The sequence below is a fragment of the Tympanuchus pallidicinctus genome, unplaced genomic scaffold (assembly GCF_026119805.1).
Source record: "Tympanuchus pallidicinctus isolate F22 unplaced genomic scaffold, pur_lepc_1.0 scaffold5, whole genome shotgun sequence".
Taxonomy (NCBI): Eukaryota; Metazoa; Chordata; class Aves; order Galliformes; family Phasianidae; genus Tympanuchus; species Tympanuchus pallidicinctus.
In genome coordinates, this window is record NW_026294769.1 from 31,105,457 (window position 1) to 31,125,914 (window position 20,458).

Genomic DNA, 20,458 nt, shown 5'->3' on the forward strand with positions numbered 1-20,458 from the left:
CTTTGAACAGAGTACAAATTTGTTAGCAAGAAAGAGGCTGAAGTCCATCCAACCATTACTTTACTAATTAAACAGTGAAAACATTTGATTTGTTAAGGAAATCCTTCAGATTACAGTGGGCCTAAACACAAATGCCTCAGACCTATCCAGCCATAATCTTAGCAGGGATCGGAGGTACCCTGAAGCAAACTAAGCCCATGCTGTCAGAGACAAAACATAGCCAGGAGGAACATTCACATGGAGCTGAGCCTCTGCCTCAACTAAGATTTAAAAATGCATCACAAAGCATTGTGTTATAGAAATTGTATTGGAGAGCTGAGAAGTACTGTCAGAAAGAATTAGCTGAAGCATTATAATTACAATTTTTTTTTTCCAGTAGCTGGCATAGAGTGTGATTTTTGTGGTGACATAGACTAAACTGGTTGAGGTAAATCTAAGGCTCCCCAACTTTGTTTTAACCCACTCAAAAGGCATTAATGCATACAGTGATCTATCTTTCCATATTGATTTTTTAGTCTACATTAACTAACAGCCAACAATATTACATAACCTTGACCAAGAGAGACAGCGTGGAAGCAGCCTAGGAGCAATGAGAAGATCAGTGCAGGGCGTGCAGGGCATAGCTGCCAGCCTCCCTCTCTGTTGTGTAATGCTCCAGCCTGAGTTTCAAAGTGCACAATGAGAGTGCATAGTAAAACTAAATGTGAAAGGCCTTGTTGAAGATCAGGTTTGATGTTGATACATATTTTCAAAACCAGGTATACTAAATATAATACCATGTTTCACAAGCTTTTCCAAGTGTTTCCAAAATTTTCAAAGAACAAGGACGTGTTCACGTTCACAAGTAACTTGGTACAGCAGTGCAAGAGGTAGTGCAAGGCACTTACATCATCATCAAATACAAATTGAGAGTTTCATTTTGATTTAGCCTGGTCACATGGCCCAAGCATGCCCAACCTGCATGTGGTTCAAAGTTGTCCAGAAGAATAACCAGATGTCTGATCCCTGTTTGGTTTGAAGCACAATTATTTCATATATAAAACACAGCTTCTAGTTTCACTTTTTACAGAAACAATCTAGGTTGTGTGCAAGCAGAAATGACTGGGGTGCTTCTTTCAAATCCACACTACAAATCTGAACTAAAACACAGATACACTCACAGCCACATTCCACCTTCCAGTGAAAGCCCCCCATGGGAACCCAATGCCCAGTAAAAATTCCAGTGTTAACTTTTAATAACTGTAAAGTTTAGTAATTAGATACCAATTCTGCCTTGAAAGGTGGAGCTTACCTGCCGAGGCTGGTTAACTTTTGCTCCTGAAGAAAGCAGCAGTCGGATGACATCCAGATAGCCTCCTTGAGCTGCCAAGAAAATTGCAGAAGCTCCATCCTAAGAACAAATACCTCCAGCTTACACTGTGTTGCAATGAAATAATTTTTTTATTAAAAAAAAACCAAGTATGTTCTCCCTTCTAATCCATTATGCACTGGAACATCATATATACAGCTAAGCTCAAGAAACAATGTCTAAAATCACAACTCTTGTTCAACCAGGCTGGATGGGACTTTGAGCAACCTGGTCTAGAGGGAGACAACCCTGCCTACAGCAGGGGGGTTGGAGCTAGGTGATCTTAAAGGTCACTTCCAATCCAAACTATTCTGTGATTCTATGATAACAAACTATAGTAATAATTTCTTTCAGCATGCATAAATACCAGCTGCCATTGTGTATCACACTGAGCATTAAATCCTGGGTCTGGAATACCAAACATCTTGTTTATCACCAAGGTATAACTTCATAACTAGAAATCCTTTCATATTTAGCAAAATGTTTTTATTTAGGTTCACTTAATTTTCTGTGCCTATACAGAAGTGCTCTGCCACACAGATGCACATGGTGAAAACATGTCCAAGTACTTTGCAGAGCTGAAAACTTTAGCACTGAAGCCTGCCCTTTAGACTGAAGGAGTGAGTACAGTTCTACATTGCTGTGACACACCAGCAACTACCATGCTGCTGCTCTGGCACATCTTGCAGAAGAGACTGACTCTGTAGATAAGCATGTAAAAGTAACACATGCAAGACAGGGTATCTCCTAGCCTATCAGAAACCATCATTTCCCTATGGAAGGCTTGTGAAAGAATTAACTAATTTGGGATTTATGTTTCCTCACCATGTCTTTCACATGGAGATACCAGCATTAGAAAATGCACAATGGTTGGATTCACATAAGATTTTTTCCACAAGAAAAAAGTTATGAAGTTTAATATATGTATATATATATATATATATATATATATTAATGAAAAATATTCAAACTACACTGAAATCCATCCAAAGGACTAGAAGGCAACACATTGCATTTTGAGCATTCTAGGACAAGTATTCCCAGAAAGTGGGATGTTCTGGTTTAAGTAGAGCCATGAATGAACACCTCACCATGTCTCAGATGTACAGGTGTATATCTTATGGGCACCTCCTGTTTGTATTTTTCCAAAATACAGGGCATTTTGGCAGAAACCCATTTTCAACGTTGTTGGTATATCACCAGGTTGGAATGAATGCTGTTATCTGCTTACACATACTGTTGAGGTCCTCCTCCTATAAAACTCAGGCTTGAAGCATGAGCTGAATAGAGAGCCTAAGAATTGGTGGTAAAAATTTTGATCTTGATTTCATGACAACTGCCCTGGTAAAGAAGAGAGATATCTGCTGGTACTGCAGATGAATATTTGCCCCTGGGTCCTCTAGGAGGCTGTTTTCTTTGACTGCTTTGCAAATGCATGAAATAGGGTGATGATATTGGGTGCTTTGCAGGCTTCCTCAAGAGGCACATACAGCAAGAACACATCCATTTAGAAAGTTTACAAGGTTGTGTAATATTAAATGAGATCTTAATTATAGCATCAACCAAGATAGAGAGCTTTGGTTTGCCTATCATTCAACCATTTTTTAAAATTAATTATTTGGTTTCTGTACTTGATTTGAATAGATGCTGCAACAAGCTGCTTAGAGGCCATTAAATATTTCTGCAAGTGATATTGTTTAGTTATTCTCTTGTCTTCTCCTCTACTCCTCACATGAGTCAACTTAAAATTAAAACATGCATCTTGATCATCTGGGGGAGGACTGCCCAAGAGCATGCTCAAAATCCTTCTCCTCTGGCTGCCTGCCATTAAAACTGCCAGCCAGATACTGCTGCACAAAAGCTGCTTGGCAATGTCCCAGAAAAGGAGCCAGGTTAACATTCATTTTTAAGAGATTGCGTTCTTATTTTTGAGGCAGCTGTTACTGACCGGTTTTGCTTAATGACTGAAAGCCATAGAAATACATCTCTAAATCTGAATGCAAAAATTTCTCATTCCTAGGAGAGGCAATAAGGAAGTCATTTTACTGCCAGTAAAGTATCTGCAGGTGTGATAGTATTGCTATTTTTAACCAGGTGGAAAGTCCTGGGATTACCAAGCACAGCATGACAAACTGCCTGTAGGTTAGAAAGGTTGTTGCTACTTGACAGCGGTGACAGTAGAACACCCGTCTTTATAAATATGGGGTGGTGGCCTCACAGAGCTGGGGACTCCTTGTGCAACCAGCACATGGCCCCTGGCATCTTGGTGACTTCTGTCGTCACCAGCCCTCAGACTGACAGCATCCTGCAAATCCCATAGGAATGGCTGAAAAACTCTGTATATTCACAGTGAACAAATTGTACTTTGTCAGCCTTGTCTTCTACCCTGGAGTAGGAGAGAGAGGCGGGAAGCAAAGAGAAAACCTGCCACTCCTTTCTGTTGAATGCTGAAAAGTTCAACTTATTTGAGTTTCTGTTGAAGTAAATTAATACTTCACTGGCTCAATCTAGCTTTCTGAAAAGCCAACTAAACACTGTTAGTTCAGTCATTTTAATATTCTTTGCCAAAAGAACTGACAAACTGGAGGTGCAAAGATACCAAATAACATCTTTTTAACTGATATTTAAGGAAAAAAACACAAAACAACTGATTTAAAGACAACGTAATTTCTGTACTTCTTGGCAGAAAACTGATGAACTGATTCTCAAATACCTCAGTGGGCTTATAGTTATTCAACTTCTGTCTGCAATGTAAACCTGATGTGACAGAAAACGACATTTTGAGCTTTTGTTCAGTAGTAAGAGACATCACAAATCTGATGCAGATTTGAACTCAGCCTTCATGCAGACAATGAACCGAAAGGAAGCTAAATCATCTTTTCTGTTTTTGTAGCACTTTTCCCAAAATAACACAAAGCAGACAGTTAACAAAAAAAGATCACAACTTAGAGCAGCAGAGAACTAAAAAACCACAATGTTTGGCAAATGCTTCTCTTTGCTGGAGCTAGAGTATCTGCTGCTGTCCAACCAACAGCACATTTGTTCCATCCACAGTATTATCAATATTACCCATGTCAAGTAACTCACATAAAGTTGATCGTGAATGTTGGCACCATGTTTCAACAGCGTTTCCACTACCTTTGCATGCCCGTATTGACAAGCAGCTAGAAGAGCAGTACCTCCATCCTGTGAACAAAATGAAGAAAGGGTACAGAAGGTTGAAAAAGAAGATGCTGGACTGAACTTCACCTTACAGCATAAGCAAATTTTAAGGCTTGCTTTTCAGAGTTTGGCACACAATACACCCTTTACCTGCTCCAGAAGCTACCAATCATCTTCTCTTCTTTGACCAGAACTTCATGCCCTGTCATGTTCTGCCTTTCAGCTGCTGATTGTTGGCCTGAAGGAGAGTAGGGAGGATGCATCTAAAAGCGTGCTAGCTAAATGTGGAGGCTTGTATCTAATCAAATCCATAATCATCAGTGATATCCCCAATACTTTTCTGTGGCAGTTACACTAAAGGTAGGCCTAGGTGCTCTCATTGAGTCTGGCTTGCACAGCTGATTCCACAGGAGACATCTGGGTTGGAAAATGCCCCTTTGTTGCTGGCTGACAACTCCAAGACAGAGGAAACAGCGGAGACACAAATGCAGGGGTCGCCACGTCCTGGTGAATGCGCTCAAAAATTGCCATCATTTCTGACATTGGTATGGAGAGGTTCTTTATCTTCTGCCTGGGACGGCAACATGGATGATGCACACCCCACATCGTTTGATACCAAACATTTCCTCTTTCCTTCCTTAATTTTTCCCAGTCTCAAGCTGCTCTTCCACAAAGCATTTCAAACAAATGGCTTCCACAGCTGTTATTAATGTGGGCAAAATATTGTATTTTCCCTCAGCCTTGTTCTCTGAAACAGTTCCAAAGTCTTGTCTGAAACTTTCCACATGGACAGATAGCCAGCAAGAGAAATTACACCCGAATGGCTGAATTAATTTTTTATAATAGGATGTGCCAATCAAACTTATTAATCTATGGTGCTATTTCATGCCTATAACTCTTGTGAAAACTCAAGGTCTGACATGGCTGAAATAATCCACAGAGACTGTCTGTAACTACTCTTAAAGTGTCTTACCTTTCCCCCATGCAATATTAAAAAGCAAGCAAGGCATCGCTGTCGGCAAAGTCACAGATGTGAAACCATTATGTGACAATTTAAGAATTGCATATTAATTCTGGGATATTTAAGTAAAAATAAGCAGACAACCTGGTCAGTGAAGTTAATTTGCTCTGTAGCTACAGTGAGTCTCTAGATTTCCTGTCATATTAATAGGAATTGCTGGAACAAAACATGAAAGCAACCACAATAGTTCCCGGCAATAAAAACAATGAAAAACAACAGAAAAATACACACAAAAAAGCCCCTACCTCTACAAACTTGAAAACAATAGCAAAAGCTAGTAGCTTCATGAAACCTATTTCCTATCTACAACCAGCTGAAAGCCATTTTGCTTGAGTATTGAGTTGCCAGATCAAAGGACTTCAAATGGAAAAAAAAAAAAATAACACGGATATTTTAAAGAACTTTCCCTGAAGGAAACTGTACCTCTCCATGTTGATAAGCTAAGAAAAACTGAGCTATCAAGAGTGGTCGTCCTCTGTAGAGATGTAGGGAAGGATGACTTATGAGAAGCTTAAAAATATTGAGGCTCCCCATTTGTAAAGAAATGGGTGCATTCAGATGCATATGCGAGTAGTTTGTTTATTGCTTTATGACCTGCTTATTGCTTTATGACTTGTTTTTCATTTTCCAAAACCCTTGTGTTCTCCACAAACTGTTATTTTAAGAAGATGGTTTGCTTATTGACATAATTTCTGGAGGCAACCAACTGACAGATCCCAAACAAAGAGCAGGCCTAACCACAGTCAGCACAGCAGAGCATAAGCAACGTGTGTGGAGCAGAACTGTGTGATCCCATGTTGGAGATGTCACAGCTTTCACACAGGTGGAAGTACCACTATGATAAACAGCAACAGGTCTCGCTCCAAGGAAGGAAACTGTGGATAGGAATCCTTTACACAGAAAGCACCTTATGGAAGACAGCATTCAGTTAAATCAAGGAATTCACAATGTTTGATAAAATGCTACAAAGTTCCACATTTTTTAATAGAAAAAAAAATCATCCTCCAACTTCTATTGAGCTTTCATCTTGCTTTCCCTTATACTTTCTTCCCCTTTGGCCAGCACAAGAGCCTTTTCTCCAGAAAATTCTGTCTGGAGAGCCCACTGTTTTATAGGCTACAGGGAAAGTAGATGGAAGGATGTAAAAAAAAGGAGTAAATGCCTGAGTTTTAAAATCCCTTGCAGCCATGTGATTCCCACTTTATTTTTTTTGGCCTCAGCTGAAACAAAATGCTGAAGCAACATCCTTGATACTGGCAAGCCTCTTGGAAACTCCGAGCAGGGCAGAAAGTGGAAGCAGCGACATGTGAGCAATCACAGAGGCACTTCTAGGGCAATAATTGCTCTGTAGCAGGAGGTTAACAGGCAATAGCACTGAGAGAAAGCGCTCAGCCTTGTGCTCATTTGCTGCTCATACCCTGTTGTTTTGACACAGTGTAGCTTCCAATAATCCTTCACTGCAGACCATTCCAGCAAGCTGGGAACTCAGAGAGGAGCAGTCCTCTCAGCTATCTCTGCCATTCTTTTCTTGAAACAGTTTTATCTTATCCCTACCTTGTTATCCCTACTGGCAGTGCATACATTAGCTGCCAGTCTCCCACATAAGCACTTGGACAGCATCCAGTAAGAACATGCTATCTGGGATGTACCTCTCTATTTGCCTACCTCTTCCTTTACCTCTGTCATCATTGCTTGCAAGTACCTTAGAAGTACACAGTGTTTTACTTTCTCTGAAATGCACTACAAGGGAGGGAAATTGGTTTTCTGCCATTACTACATACTGAAAAATAGTCTCCAACACACTGTGTGACTTGCAGCATTGCTCAGAAAATATGCCATCATGGAAACCACACACATGCTCATAATAAGTCACAGACTAAGAAAAAAAAAAATCTCTAATCCTTATTTCTAGGGATGTTCACTTTGCCTGTGTTGTGGTTTAACTCAGCAGGTGGCTGAGCACCACAGATTTGTTTGCTCACTCCTCACTTCTCAGTGGGTTTGTGGAGAGATGAGTGCAACTCATCAGTTGAGATAAAACTACTTACTAAGATAAAGAAAAGGAAAAGAATTATACTTATGACCACATACACATATAAATGAATGTATATAGAAAAGTGATGCACAAGCAATTGCTCACCCCTCCCATATCGATGCCTATCTAGCCCTCCATGCAGTGGAAGAGTGCAAGATGCACTCCTGCTCCCTTCAAAACTCCTTCTGCTTGATGTCGTATGGTATGGAGTATCCTTTTGGCCAGTTTAAGCCTGTTGTCCTAGCTCTGTTCCCTCCCAGCAGCTCGGGCCCTTTGCTGAGAACTTGGCTCTGTACACTGCTTAGTAGAAACTGTAAACATCGGTGTGTTATCAACATTGTTTCTTTCCTAGAACCAAAACATGGCATCATAGCAGACACTCTGAAGAAAAATTTATACCAGTTGATACCAGACAGACTGTCACAGTGAATATCAACTGAAATGATACAAAGCGTAGCAAGAATTCTTGTATTAAGTTTGTTCTCCTGAACTCTCACATGTAAGTAACAAATGTAATTAAAATTTATAGAGAATTTCATTGCAAAGAAGACAGTGGGGTTTGCATTGCCTTGTTTTAAAGTGTCTATTTCCTAAGCAATCTTAGGAAAATCTGGTCTCTGATCTTATTTTAATTAATCTCTGATCGTATTTTAATTCCACATCTTCATTTATAATAGAAAGTCCTTTTGTAAATCGAGGAGTTTTGCAACACCCTTTGAAAAGGAATCCAGGCAGGATCCTCATCTTTTCCAGCACTGCTCCCAGCTGAGTGCTTCAATCAGAAAATGCCTTATCTCTGACTTAGAAAGGCTTATTTTGTTATCTTTTTCATCTCTGGGATTTGGAGAGTGGGATAGAGAAGCCTGTTATCTTAGTAACCCATTAACAGAAAAAAAAAATAAATTGATGTAATAATTTCAAGCAATGGAATTCATACTATTAAATCAGAAAATTGGACACCAACAACAAAACAATCCAAAAAACCAATGGGAAATGCATGCCGTCAATGCAGTATGTTATCAATGGTGCCTCAAATAGAACTGCATTTGTCCAGTAGTGGAAGGAATCAGGAGGGACTGAATACAGAAAGATTTTCCCGTCATTTGAATCTTTGCACCTTTTTATCTGTCTCAGTGACTCACAAATTTGTTTTGCATTCCTCAAAGCAGATCACATTATTGTCATGAAGGATCAGATGATTGCAAGCCTGCTGTTCATCATGTGGGCCAAGTCTCGACTTGTTTACAAACACCTGGTTCACAACAAGCCTGTGCAAAGGCTTGTTGAAGATGTGACTGTCCCTATACACATACTAAGGTACTGAGTCTCTGCTTTCCATCCTTTCCTGCATTTCCTGCATTCCCTCCCTCAGTAAAAGCACTGCCCACCTTTATGCTTTGTCCCAAAGAGTAGTCCAGGATTTTTGTGGCTGGGACACATTTTCTCCTTCAGTAGGGCTTTTGTGGCCTGACTACAGGTCAGATGGTTCAAAGAACAGTGTAAATTAATTCACCCAATTGTATACAGCTGAATGTGAGAAAAGAATATTTTTCTGAATCTTGCTAACTTTACATATGCTTCATCCTGACTCTTACTACCCTCACTGTGATGCTTCACCCCAAAATAAGACTCAGAAGCAAAATGCATTTTAACATGCAGGTTCCTCCAACAAATGAGGCTACCCAACCCTTTGAAATCCATTGCAACCTTCTATGGTGCTAAGCTCCAACACTGTACTCCACATTGTGTTAAATCACAATTTCATTCATGTTTTTAATTTTACTGATTGATGCTTCTACTGTGGTCATGATGTTCTTTATCATAGGCTGCCAAAACACAGTGTAAAACTCACTGGCAAATAAACTTCTAGCTTTGCTTTTGAGTTAGAGAAGCAAAGAAACAATGCCTACATCACCCTGCAGTCACTGTCCCAAGTTCTGTCTAGACAATAAGATGACAAAAAAAAAATATTCCAATCTAGCATAATTCTCTGCAGTACCAGAAACAATGCTCACTCTATGGTACAGACATGCATGAGCTACATGACCACAAAAACCTTTATGTTTTTGATTAGTAATATCTGCTACAATTCCTAGAGCTTGAAGAGTTCCCAGTGATGTTCCATCAGTTCTCCTTGTATTTAAAGCCTATGTTTTAAGGGATTCTGAAAAGTAGGTATGGGTTGAGATAGCTACGATGACAACATCTTGAAAAAATGGTTGTTGTTGAGTAAAGAGCTATTTTTCTTCAAATACATGTCACTACAGATGCCAAGTTAAGTGACTGGTAGTGTCCTCCCCAGATTATGGAAATGAAGAATTTCAGCTACATCAGCCCCAGTGCTCTGAAATGTGGCCACCACATCAAGGGCAAGAATGCTTCATGAAAATCTGGTGCTTTTGACTCTGCTTTCTGAAAGCAGAATGTCAGTACTGCCTTGAGCAAAGAAACTGAGTTGATGTACTGTGGCCAGCATACCTGCTCTTAATGCCATTTATTCTGTGAGAGATGATGAACCAGACCCAAGCTCTTTCAGTTACTTTAAATTTTGAAAAAGGGCCAGCCTGAACAACAACAACAACAACAAATAGACATTATAAGGTGTATTTCATCTTCCTGTCACAGATGGCTAAATGGTAATTTAGGGAGAACTGAAACCATTATATTCTTATGTCTGCTACGGTGGTATGCAAAGACTTGCCAAATTTCTGTATGCGCAAGCGGAGTAAATACACACCTAAAATAGGATGCTACCTGACCTGTACAAAGAGATCCCTTCTTCTCATGTTGCAGAATGTCTTCAGAGGAAAGATTGATCTCACCATCAGTGGACTGATCTCTGACCAAATTATGCCATTAAGTCCAAGTAGTGTAAGTAAATATTTTCACAAGTTAATATTTTCAAAATATATTGTACTACTCACAATATTCAGAAAATGTTCAAGTGAGGAAATCTTTTTTATCATCTTGCTACTGCTAGAATACATTTCAAACAAAGAAGAAACAACACCCTTGACAGTTAGAATGTAACAGCACACAAAACCAGACTTTTCATCTCACCTTATTCTTAAATTCAGTGGAGGCTCCAAATTCAAAGAGAAGCTTCACCACATCATTGTGGCCTTGCTGTGCAGCAAAGAACAGAGCAGTTGCACCTGACTGCACGAATTAATAATAATAATAAAAAAAAGGATTAATAAAAACCACAAACACATAACATGCTTGACCACAGTACACATTTCAGATTAAAACTTATTAAGCATAATCAATGGAACATCATCTGAAAAGATACGATGATTTTGAGGGCTCCAGAGGACACAAAGTATCTTAGGTGAGGGGTCAGTTTTCTTCTCATTGCACTGAGATAACTCGTTAGCATCACATACTGAATCATAGAATCATAGAATGTCCTGGGTTAAAAAGGACCACAATGATCATCAACTCCCCTGCTATTGCAGGGTCACCAACCACCACAGCAGGCTGCCCAGAGCCACATCCAGCCTGGCCTTGAATGCCTCCAGGGATGGGGCATCCACAACCTCCTTGGGCAACCTGTTCCAGTGCATGACCACCCTCTGTGTGAAAAACTTCCTCCTAATATCTAACCTAAACCTCCCCTGTCTCAGTTTAAAACCATTCTCCCTTGTCCTACCACTATCCACCCTCGTAAACAGTCATTCCCCCTCTTGTTTATATGCTACCTTCAAATATTGGCATGCTATGATGAGGTCTCCTTGAAGCCTTTTCTTCTCCAAGCCAAACAATCTTGTTTATGCTTGGAGAATCACAATAAAGTTATGCTTTTGTGCAGAGTTTCTCTTATACGCTTCTCAGGATTCATCACCTCTCTTCAGTCTTTAGACAAGGAAAGAAAGCCCAGAGGTAGAAAACAGCAGTGTCACACAGGAGACGAACAGCCATTTGAAACCAAGCCCTCTACCACCTGTCACTACAGTCAGATAAACAGGAACACGGGATGAACTTAAATCTAGGTGTGGAAAGACCACAGGGGTTATTCAGCATATCAGAGCTCCACTTTGCTTCACTATGCACTAGCAAAACATTATTTCTCTTGGCATAAGTCATCCTTTTCTTTTGGATGAATATCTTCCCATCCAGCTAAGCAGCCTTCAAGCAGCCTTCAAGCCAACCCTGTTGCTCCTACTTTCCCTTAGCCTTGATAGAGAAATGAAAGTGAAAACTTTATACTTGTTGTATATGATACTGTCATTGACATTTTCCTGAATAAATCAGGAAAAAAAATGACTTTGGAAGATTTTAAAGGCTGGACAGAAGGGAAAAGTTGTAAAGAGAAAAGAGAAGCATGCTTTCAAAATTTTGAGCTTTCTCATCACATGCTAAAGGTGCAGGAAAATAGAACTAAAGATGAAATTCTCCAGTGCCAAAGACTTCTGTGATAATAGCACATGACCCATAAAGACCAGTTTAGAGCCCCCTCTCACATGCTTATCTATAGGGCTCCCCTTTCCATGAGTTTCATAACAATTTTGGGGTACAAGAGCACTGGTTTGAGTATGTAGATTTACTTTCAGATTAGTGCCCTTGGTCTTCAGGGATAAAATTTAATCCATTTTCTTTCCTCTCAGCAACAGAATGATTCTGGAGGATTACAGTGTTTCTATTTTTATTGGCTTGCTGATTCAATATGTCCAGAGTGATACTCAACAGGAAGTCCATAAAACTGTCCACAACTTTTACTTTTGTTGCTGCTTTTCAAGCGGTGTTTATCTAAGGGAAAGTACATGTTTAAATACATGTTTTGTTAGGACAGGATACACTGAAAGATACTAGCAATCATAGTTAAAGCAAGCTTAGGCCAGTTAGTGCAAAGACATTAAACATGGCATCATCAAGTTTAGCATTCACTGACTCAGTGACTTGAAGTCATCATCTCAAGATTAATGATCATGTTTCAGGTAACAAAGGAATATGAGAAACATTTGCTTGGGTTGTTAAAGTGATGAAAATACTGCTGTCTTGCTCTTCTGTCACTGCATGTCCTCATCAAACTGCAATTCTTTTGGGACAAGTACAGCTCTCTTTGTTCCAGGGAACTGTGCTCTATTATAGTTATCATGCAGACCAGAATGGTTGTAGGTACCCCTTAGTATCACTTGAGCAGAATACAAGAGAAAGATACTTTCACAAAACTAAGTGCTGATATTTTCCCTTCTGCAAACAAGCACACCGTGGTGTGAGAGATGTCTTGAATGCAAAGCAGACAGGCAGGATAGGGTATAGGTGATTCAGTGATGTAATATTTAGAGTTGGCTCAGAATGAGAGGCAGGAACTCCTGGGTATAACAAGTCAAAACAATGCCTGGGCTAGCAAGGGCACTCCATGTTAATGACCAAATTCTGCAAATCACAAGGTAAAGGACTTCTCCTTATCAAATTACATTGATGCTGTCTGAGGTGTTGTAAATTACTGTGACAATGAGTAACATGATAAATGCATAAGTGATGTAACCTGAGGGTTACACCTGAGATATTACTGTTCCACACCAACCTCACATGCTGCAAATTTTTAATGAATTATTTATAAATATGGCATCTCATTTTCTATTACAAGTTCCAGACATCAGATTCCTTGATGTCCTTAGGAGAACAGACCCTGTTCATACACTGCACAGCAATTGCAGTTGGCAAAAAGCAGCAGACAACGTATTTTTATTACTTGCAGTAAATCAGTAGTCACTTAATCAATCCCTGTTTCAACATAGAACATTTCCTACCTCCCTCTGCAGGTTGATATCTGCTCCTTGCAACACCAATTCTCGTACACAGTCTATGTGACCATAGTAAGATGCAACCATCAGAGCTGTTGTGCCAAGCTGGGAATAAAGAAAAATAGATCAGTATTTTCAGTAGACACCTCCAGCAACAAATCAAGCTTTCTGAAAGAGCTGAATCAATAAAACAAGCTTTCTGAACAGCTGAAGGAAGCTTATGGTCAGTGCTCAGAGATCCTGTTCACTCTTTTCCAGAAAGGGGGAGCAGTCTTTCACTGAACAGATTCTCAGACAGTTTAAAACTTTCTATCAAGAACACTTGGAAAATGAGTAATTAGCAAGCGTTAAAGTGTTAAATTACAGACTTGCCTGCAGTGCAAGGCCTGTTCATTCAGTGAATATTTATCCAATGACTTTACATTACTGTCCTGAAACAAGTGTAATAAAAATATCAGTAATATTTTTGGCTTATACGTTGCTTTTATCTGAAAATCTCAAAGATCTTTATATCCTTTCCAGAAGAATAACCTTAGATACAGGATGCAAGTGACTTATATGAGTTATTTAATTGTGAGTCATAGTCAGCATTATGACCCAAGTGTCTTGAATACTAATACCCTATCCAAATGACTACAGCAAATTCTTTCTCTCTCCATGACTCTTCACATTGCATCAGAGAACTTTCCAGACCAGAACAACACATCCATGTTTCTTCAATACCCCAGTAAGTCCACTGCTGCATTGACCGAAATAAAACTTACGTTACATGTATATGGTGTACAGGCAACATAAAGACCACACATGAAAGTATAAAATGTACCAGTCTAAAATCTTCATATGTACCAATTCATTCTAAAGAAAAAAATGTGTGATGTTGCAAAAAAGCAGCATACAGCCTTAACCATATTAAAATATTTTATCAATATTTTAGTCTAGAAAATGTGTATGTCTGGCAGGATGACAGGATATTTTGCATCACATTGTAAAAATTCTTAATCAAAGTTTGTCTTATGTTGAGAAAAACTGAGCAGTAGCAGAACTTCTTTCTTTACGTCTATTTCTATCCTGCATTCAAAGTGAGAGAGGATGTGGCAGGTTCATGTTACTGGCTAGAAATTCACATTAAGGCTAGATTTACAGGCATGACTGCCTGTAAGTTAGTCTCATCACCAATCAAAGAAAAACTGGGCACTTCTCAATCTTTATTTTCCCTGGCTTTCTGCGATAGCTTGGCATAATCAAGTAACTGTCCATATGCTAAAGATATGCACATTATCTCTACTCTCAACCCATTTTAAATCTCAAAACTAGTTTCAACTCCTCCAATTACAGTAAGGAAAACCCCTCTAAATCTGTCAGTCGTAGAATCATAGAATCACAGAATGGCCTGGGTTGAAAAGGACCACAGTGATCATCTGATTTCAACCCCCTGCTATGTGCAGGGTCACCAACCAGCAGACCAGGCTGCCCAGAGCCACATCCAGCCTGGCCTTGAATGCCTCCAGGGATGGGGCATCCACAGCCTCCTTGGGCAACCTGTTCCAGTGCGTCACCACCCTCTGTGTGAAAAACTTCCTCCTAATACCTAGCCTAAACCTCTCCTGTCTTTGTTTAAAACCATTCCCCCATGTCCTATCATCATCAACCCAGATAAAAAATCGTAAAGATGTAAACAAGTCACGTATCTGTGCTTCTCTATACTGGGAAATCCTGCTGTCTCTTCATTCTGGGGTCAGTGTAGGGGATACTGGGGTAGGAGGAAGAAGAAGTTAAGAGGCCAGCAGTTCTTCTGTCACCACCACAGGTTGTGTCTAGCTCACCACATTCATGTGAGGTGGGAATAGCTGCACATCAAGAATGACTTCTATGTTGCTTAAATGGAAACTGCGGTCCAGGGTTATTTTTTAAAAAGCTAATTACGAGGAGCTCTTTTAGCTGACAGAATCATTGCTGCTAGGGCTTGGTTGAGTTGGCTCTTCAGAGTGATCTATTACCACAATGATATTTCCTTGCAAAGAGAAGCCTGGGGTGCTAGAATCTGTGTTTTTAATGTCAGTGCCACAAATAACTATGTAAGACACATTTTTGAGTGCTGGCAAATTCCTAACCCTTTGCTACTGATGTAAATCATCATGCTATTTTATCTTGAGTTTCAAACTTGCTTTCTGACAAGAAAAGGTTTTAAATCATGTCCAAGTGTCAAAAGACTCTCAATGTCTGAAGTCAGATCCCTGCCACACCCCTGTGCAGCAGGCTACAGAAAGCAAAGTAAAATCAGCGCTGTGGTTATATGTGCACTGTGTGCATACACTGTCTTTGCAGTCTACATCTACTCGCCCACTGTTCAGCAGCAGCTGGAGAAGAGCCAGGTTTCCTTTTCTTGCAGCCCAAAATGCAGCATTGGCGAGCGGTGTTTCTTTCTGGTGAAAATAAAAAGCAGAAACAAGAAAAATTTTGTAAGATGCATCAGACAAATACAAATATGTGTTGATTGTGTGCTGATCTTTTACAGCTAGAGCATAGGAGGAAGCTAACTTGATTTCGTTGTGCAGCTAAAGAGATTAGTCTCTCTGTGCTGCCTCATACTGTTTCATGTCTTCCCTGTGTCCATAGCAGCATGACTTCTAGCCTGCTCTGCACTTAGAGCTGATGATGCTAGTCCAGATCCCCAGGGAAACATCACAGAAAACAATGAACTGGACGGTCTCCTTCTGAGGCGGGGCTAACCACAGTTACAGAGGGTGAATCATGTCCTGCTGCAGGACATCTTCCTGCATTTCAGCCTTCTGCCACCTCTTTCCTTTCTGCATATAAAGTCCCAATACACAAAAAGTATTGTTCATGTATCTTCAATGCTATTAGGTTTATCTCTTCCTGCGAGTAACACCCTGTAGCTGTGGGCTTAAGATATACCTGCTGGATGATGCTAGAAAATGAAGGCTAGATTCTTGCTGTCTACAGACTTACAAATTCATTTACTATACATGCAGGACAAAAATATAAGGTAAAATTGGAAAACTGTGAAATCTTGATATCGTGGACCAGTGTTAGACACACTGGTAGCTTTCTCAGTCCTACAAACAATGCCACAAACTGGCTTCTCCTTTGTATGAGTAAATTATTACCTCCCCAGCGTAGAAGGACAGCAAAAAAGGACACAGATTTTGCTTCCAACTTTCTAGTCTTATCCACCTGGGCAGCTGCCAAAACATCAGCCTGATGGATAAGTGATGTAGTGGCTGTAAGTGCTCAGATGAACTAAAGCTGAGGTGGCAGCGGTACGTACATCCCAGGGCAGACTATGCCTCTCGTTTTTATGATGGCATAAAGGCCATCATAAAATATCACTAACAATCTGGGAAAGTGTCTTTTTACTGATAGTGATCTCAGGCAAAAGAGTGTCAGTATAACTAAGTATCTTACTCTCAATGAATCCTGCCCCCGAGATAACCCAAAGAGAGCAGAGTGGAGATAAAAGTCAGTCATTCTGCTAGAAAATATTTGACACGTTTTCCCATATCTTAATGTTAATGCACAAGAATAATGAGGTAGATAACCAGAAATGAATAATTTTTCTGGTTGTTACCAGCAGACACAAGATCAGTTATTTGTGAACCTATTATAGATCATTCACACCGAGCATTTCTAGTTGGTTGCCATTTTAACACTCAGAGGCTTTACCAGACTGTTGAACAGGCTGCTGTGTGAGACAAGAGTTCTTAAATTTGATCCATTCAATAAATTTTAAGATCATTAAGATTAAGAATTTTAAGATTTTAAGATCATTAGCAGTATTTATTGTACCCACACCCGTAAGAGAAGGAGACTGAAAATTACAGAAGGAACAATGGGCTAAATTCTTATCTTCCTTTTACAGCTCATAAACTGCTTTTCCTCTTGTGAACTGCTAATAGCGTCGATTAAAAGAGAGCTTGCATTCTATACCCTCCTTGCTGGCAACTGGTCAGGAAGTAGTTTGTCCATCTTTCCCCTTAGAACCACTAAAATTTTATGTAAAAACAGACAGGTGACCTAAGCACACAGTGGTCTATGTTATCCTTTTGCTCTAGTTTATTAGGCAGATATTTATTTATAAACATCACAGTCAGAAATATAGTTTTTATTCTTTTATTACATGGAAAACTATTGCAAAAGAACAAACTTTTTATCTCACAGAATGGGAAAACAAATTTTATTGCCTAACTCCATCCCTTAAAGTTTTGGAAAATTGAAGGGTATGATAATATATCCATAGAAAGATTTATTTTATCCAACTTGGTTGTCCGTGAAAGGGCACAACAGCAATGTGATTTTGTTTTATTATACAATACTTCTATAGATCAGGCATGACTATTCAGAAGCTCTTCACCTGTTTTCATTAGCTTACATGAAGAGAGAAGAGAGCCAAGTTGCTAGAATCAACCCAGTCTGAAACCAGACATCTAGAGTTTTCAACCTGACAAATCATGAACCCCCACCTCTTTATTACTTCTGATACCCCTAGAATAGTCCTCCAGCAAACGCATCCTCATACTTTGTATCAGATAAAAGGTAGGGAAGAACTCTCAAAAGCATCAAGGATACAAAACCAGGTTTTTCCCAGTAGTGCTTCTGACCCAATTTGGAATGACTGATAGCAGTACTTCCCCTCGTGCCCCCACAGTGCTGGGGATTCCTCATTCAAAAGCTGTATATACAGAATACTCAGATTATCTATCAGCTATGCAGTGTTTAGATAGAAAAAGCAAATTAATCGGAGCTATTCTATCTATTCTATACACTGAAATGAAAAGAATTTGCAAAATCATTTGAACAACTTGGGAACTTTAAAGAGATGACCACAAGAAGTGCTATGCAATGATTTTTATTCTGCCTTCAAACCAAAGATTCACGACTGTGTGCTCTTTCAGTTACTGGCAGCAATGTTGACATCACTAGAAGACACAATATGAAGTATTACCATGGGATTAATAATTTGATTAGCTGAATAACTTGTAAACAATGAGCTGGTTTTATACCAGGGGAAATGATATGACATGGACTGCTGTTGTCCAGTTAAGAATTCAGTCTTGTCATATCAGATACTTAAGGAGAAGTAATGTTGAATTTCAAGAGATTAACTGTTTAAAACGTTGGTAAAAGTCCCTGCCCTACCATTGCCTTGCTGTTTGCAAAGAAGCAGCAGCTCATAGTAGGGTAGGTAACAGCTATGGAAGAAGAGTGTAGTTCTTAAGCAATGAGTTTAGAGATGAAAGAAAAGAAAGAGACAAAGGAGAGGAGAAAGAGAACACTACTCAAGGACTGGTTTGTCCTACTGTCAAAATACAAGAAAATACCATTTTCCCATTCCATTTCCAAACCAGTCCAGATAGAAAGGAAGAGCTGAGAAAAAAGTTTTAAAGAAAAATAACTGGAAATCAGAATCAATTATGACATAATGGGAAATGCTAGTGGAATGTAAGAGGAAAGACAGAGGTCTTTATTAGATACTAATGCATCCTATACAAAGGGTCATGAGTAAAGAGAAAAGTAGTTTAAGGTACAGACATTAAGTTTAGGCAGGCAAAAGCACAGAGAATGTGGTCTAGAAGAGAGGATGTTGGTGCATATAGGCAATGAAAAAGGAATTTTGACTTGTGGGTTAGAAGGATAAGACAGAAAGCATGAATAGACAGCCGCAATAGGAGATGTGTCAGACTCCTAGATAAGTATACAGACTTCTGAGAAGAAGAGAATACATCAAGTAAAAAGACAGAAAAGAGGGAGAAAGGAGGGGACTGCAGCTCTCCAGATGGAAAGGCAACAGGCAGTAAGCCACCTTCAGCAGGAGGAGACAGAAAGTGGGCAATAGGGCATAGAAAGGAGCAGGTAGGGATGGACAAAGCATACAAAGCTGGGTTCTGATGTGAAATGAAGGTGGGAACGACTCATGGAGACAGAGCAGAGGGACAAAAGAGGCTAAAGATGTATGGGGCCAACGAAGGACCAAAATTGGGGCAAATACTGAGATTTCAGCACTCTATGCAATGCAGATGCCATGCGCCCCCATATGTGGGCTTGAGCTGCAGGTGGGACACACCTGTGGCATCGAGCAGCCCCAGCATAGGAATGATACAGTGACAGGTGGGAGGAGGCTCAGTGAGGAGAAAAGCAATGCAGCACAACCAACACGGCCAAGGGCTGGCACGGGGCTGCTGATCAATAAGAGAAGAGCGAACGCAGCATCCAGACAGTGCAGAATTGAGAAGATGTACATTTAGCATAAATGTTCTCTGTTACCAGCAGTTATTACTGCTCGCTGAGCTCTTTGCCAATTGATTTTACTAATCCTGTCCTCGGATTTAAAAACTTATTTTGGGCAACCTTTCGAATACGGCTGCTTTTGCATGGCTTTGGAGGAAGCACGCAAAGCGACGGGAATCGCAGCGAATCATCAGTGGCCACCGCAGCCTGGGACGCAGAGCCACGGCCGAATGCCGCTCCCAACTATTACACAACCGATCTGAAAAGTCAGAGGGAAGCTCCGACCGCACCAAACCTGCGGCACAGACCCTAAGCGAGCGGTTTATGTAACGCTAAACACGCATCCTTCCCGGGATGGCAGCTGCGGAAAGAGCCGGCTCCATCAGCAGCTACCGCAGGGCTGTTGGGGCACCCTACAGCCCGGGCAGGGCTCACAGACGCCGCCGTTTTGCTAAAATAAATAAAATCAAGCCCACAAATCTAAAGATACGAGAAGGCAAACAACGTGAAACACATCCGCCCCTCCGTCCCCGCGCCCGGCTCACCTTGAAGGACATCCTGCGCACCGCCGGCCCCGCCCCGCACTGATCAGCGCCTCAGCTCCGCGGCCCGGGGCGGGGCGCGGCCCGGCGCCTCCCTCCTGACGGGAGCTGCTCGCATCGGTCCCGATCGCAGCTATTAAATCGAGGGGTGCAGATCCCCCTCATCCCCTGCCCACCCTCGCAGCAGGGACAGCATCACCCGGCAGCTGGCTCAGAGCTGGAGACCGGGCCTGCACCTCGGAACCAGCAGTGAAACGGCCTCAGCCCGCAGCACAGCATCCCACCGCCAAGTTGCTGCCGTCCCAAGGGCACCTCCTGTACATTCCTGTCTTTTCCCTTCACATCCAGGGCAAA

The 20,458-nt window shown here is 40.6% G+C and overlaps 1 protein-coding gene across 1 annotated transcript in view; it reads right to left on the reverse strand.

Moving 5' to 3' along the window:
• The window catches only part of ANKRD29 (ankyrin repeat domain 29), a 31,674-nt gene extending 11,480 nt beyond the window's left edge, over positions 1 to 20,194 (reverse strand). Inside the window, exons 1-6 of the mRNA XM_052704619.1 lie at positions 20,108 to 20,194; positions 15,629 to 15,739; positions 13,323 to 13,421; positions 10,627 to 10,725; positions 4,436 to 4,534; positions 1,292 to 1,390 (exon numbers count right to left, since the gene is read on the reverse strand). Coding sequence (XP_052560579.1) covers positions 1,292 to 1,390; positions 4,436 to 4,534; positions 10,627 to 10,725; positions 13,323 to 13,421; positions 15,629 to 15,739; positions 20,108 to 20,119 — 519 coding nt within the window. The 5' untranslated portion in view covers positions 20,120 to 20,194. The remainder of the gene's footprint in view (positions 1 to 1,291; positions 1,391 to 4,435; positions 4,535 to 10,626; positions 10,726 to 13,322; positions 13,422 to 15,628; positions 15,740 to 20,107) is intronic.
• Between the last annotated feature and the right edge of the window lie 264 nt (positions 20,195 to 20,458).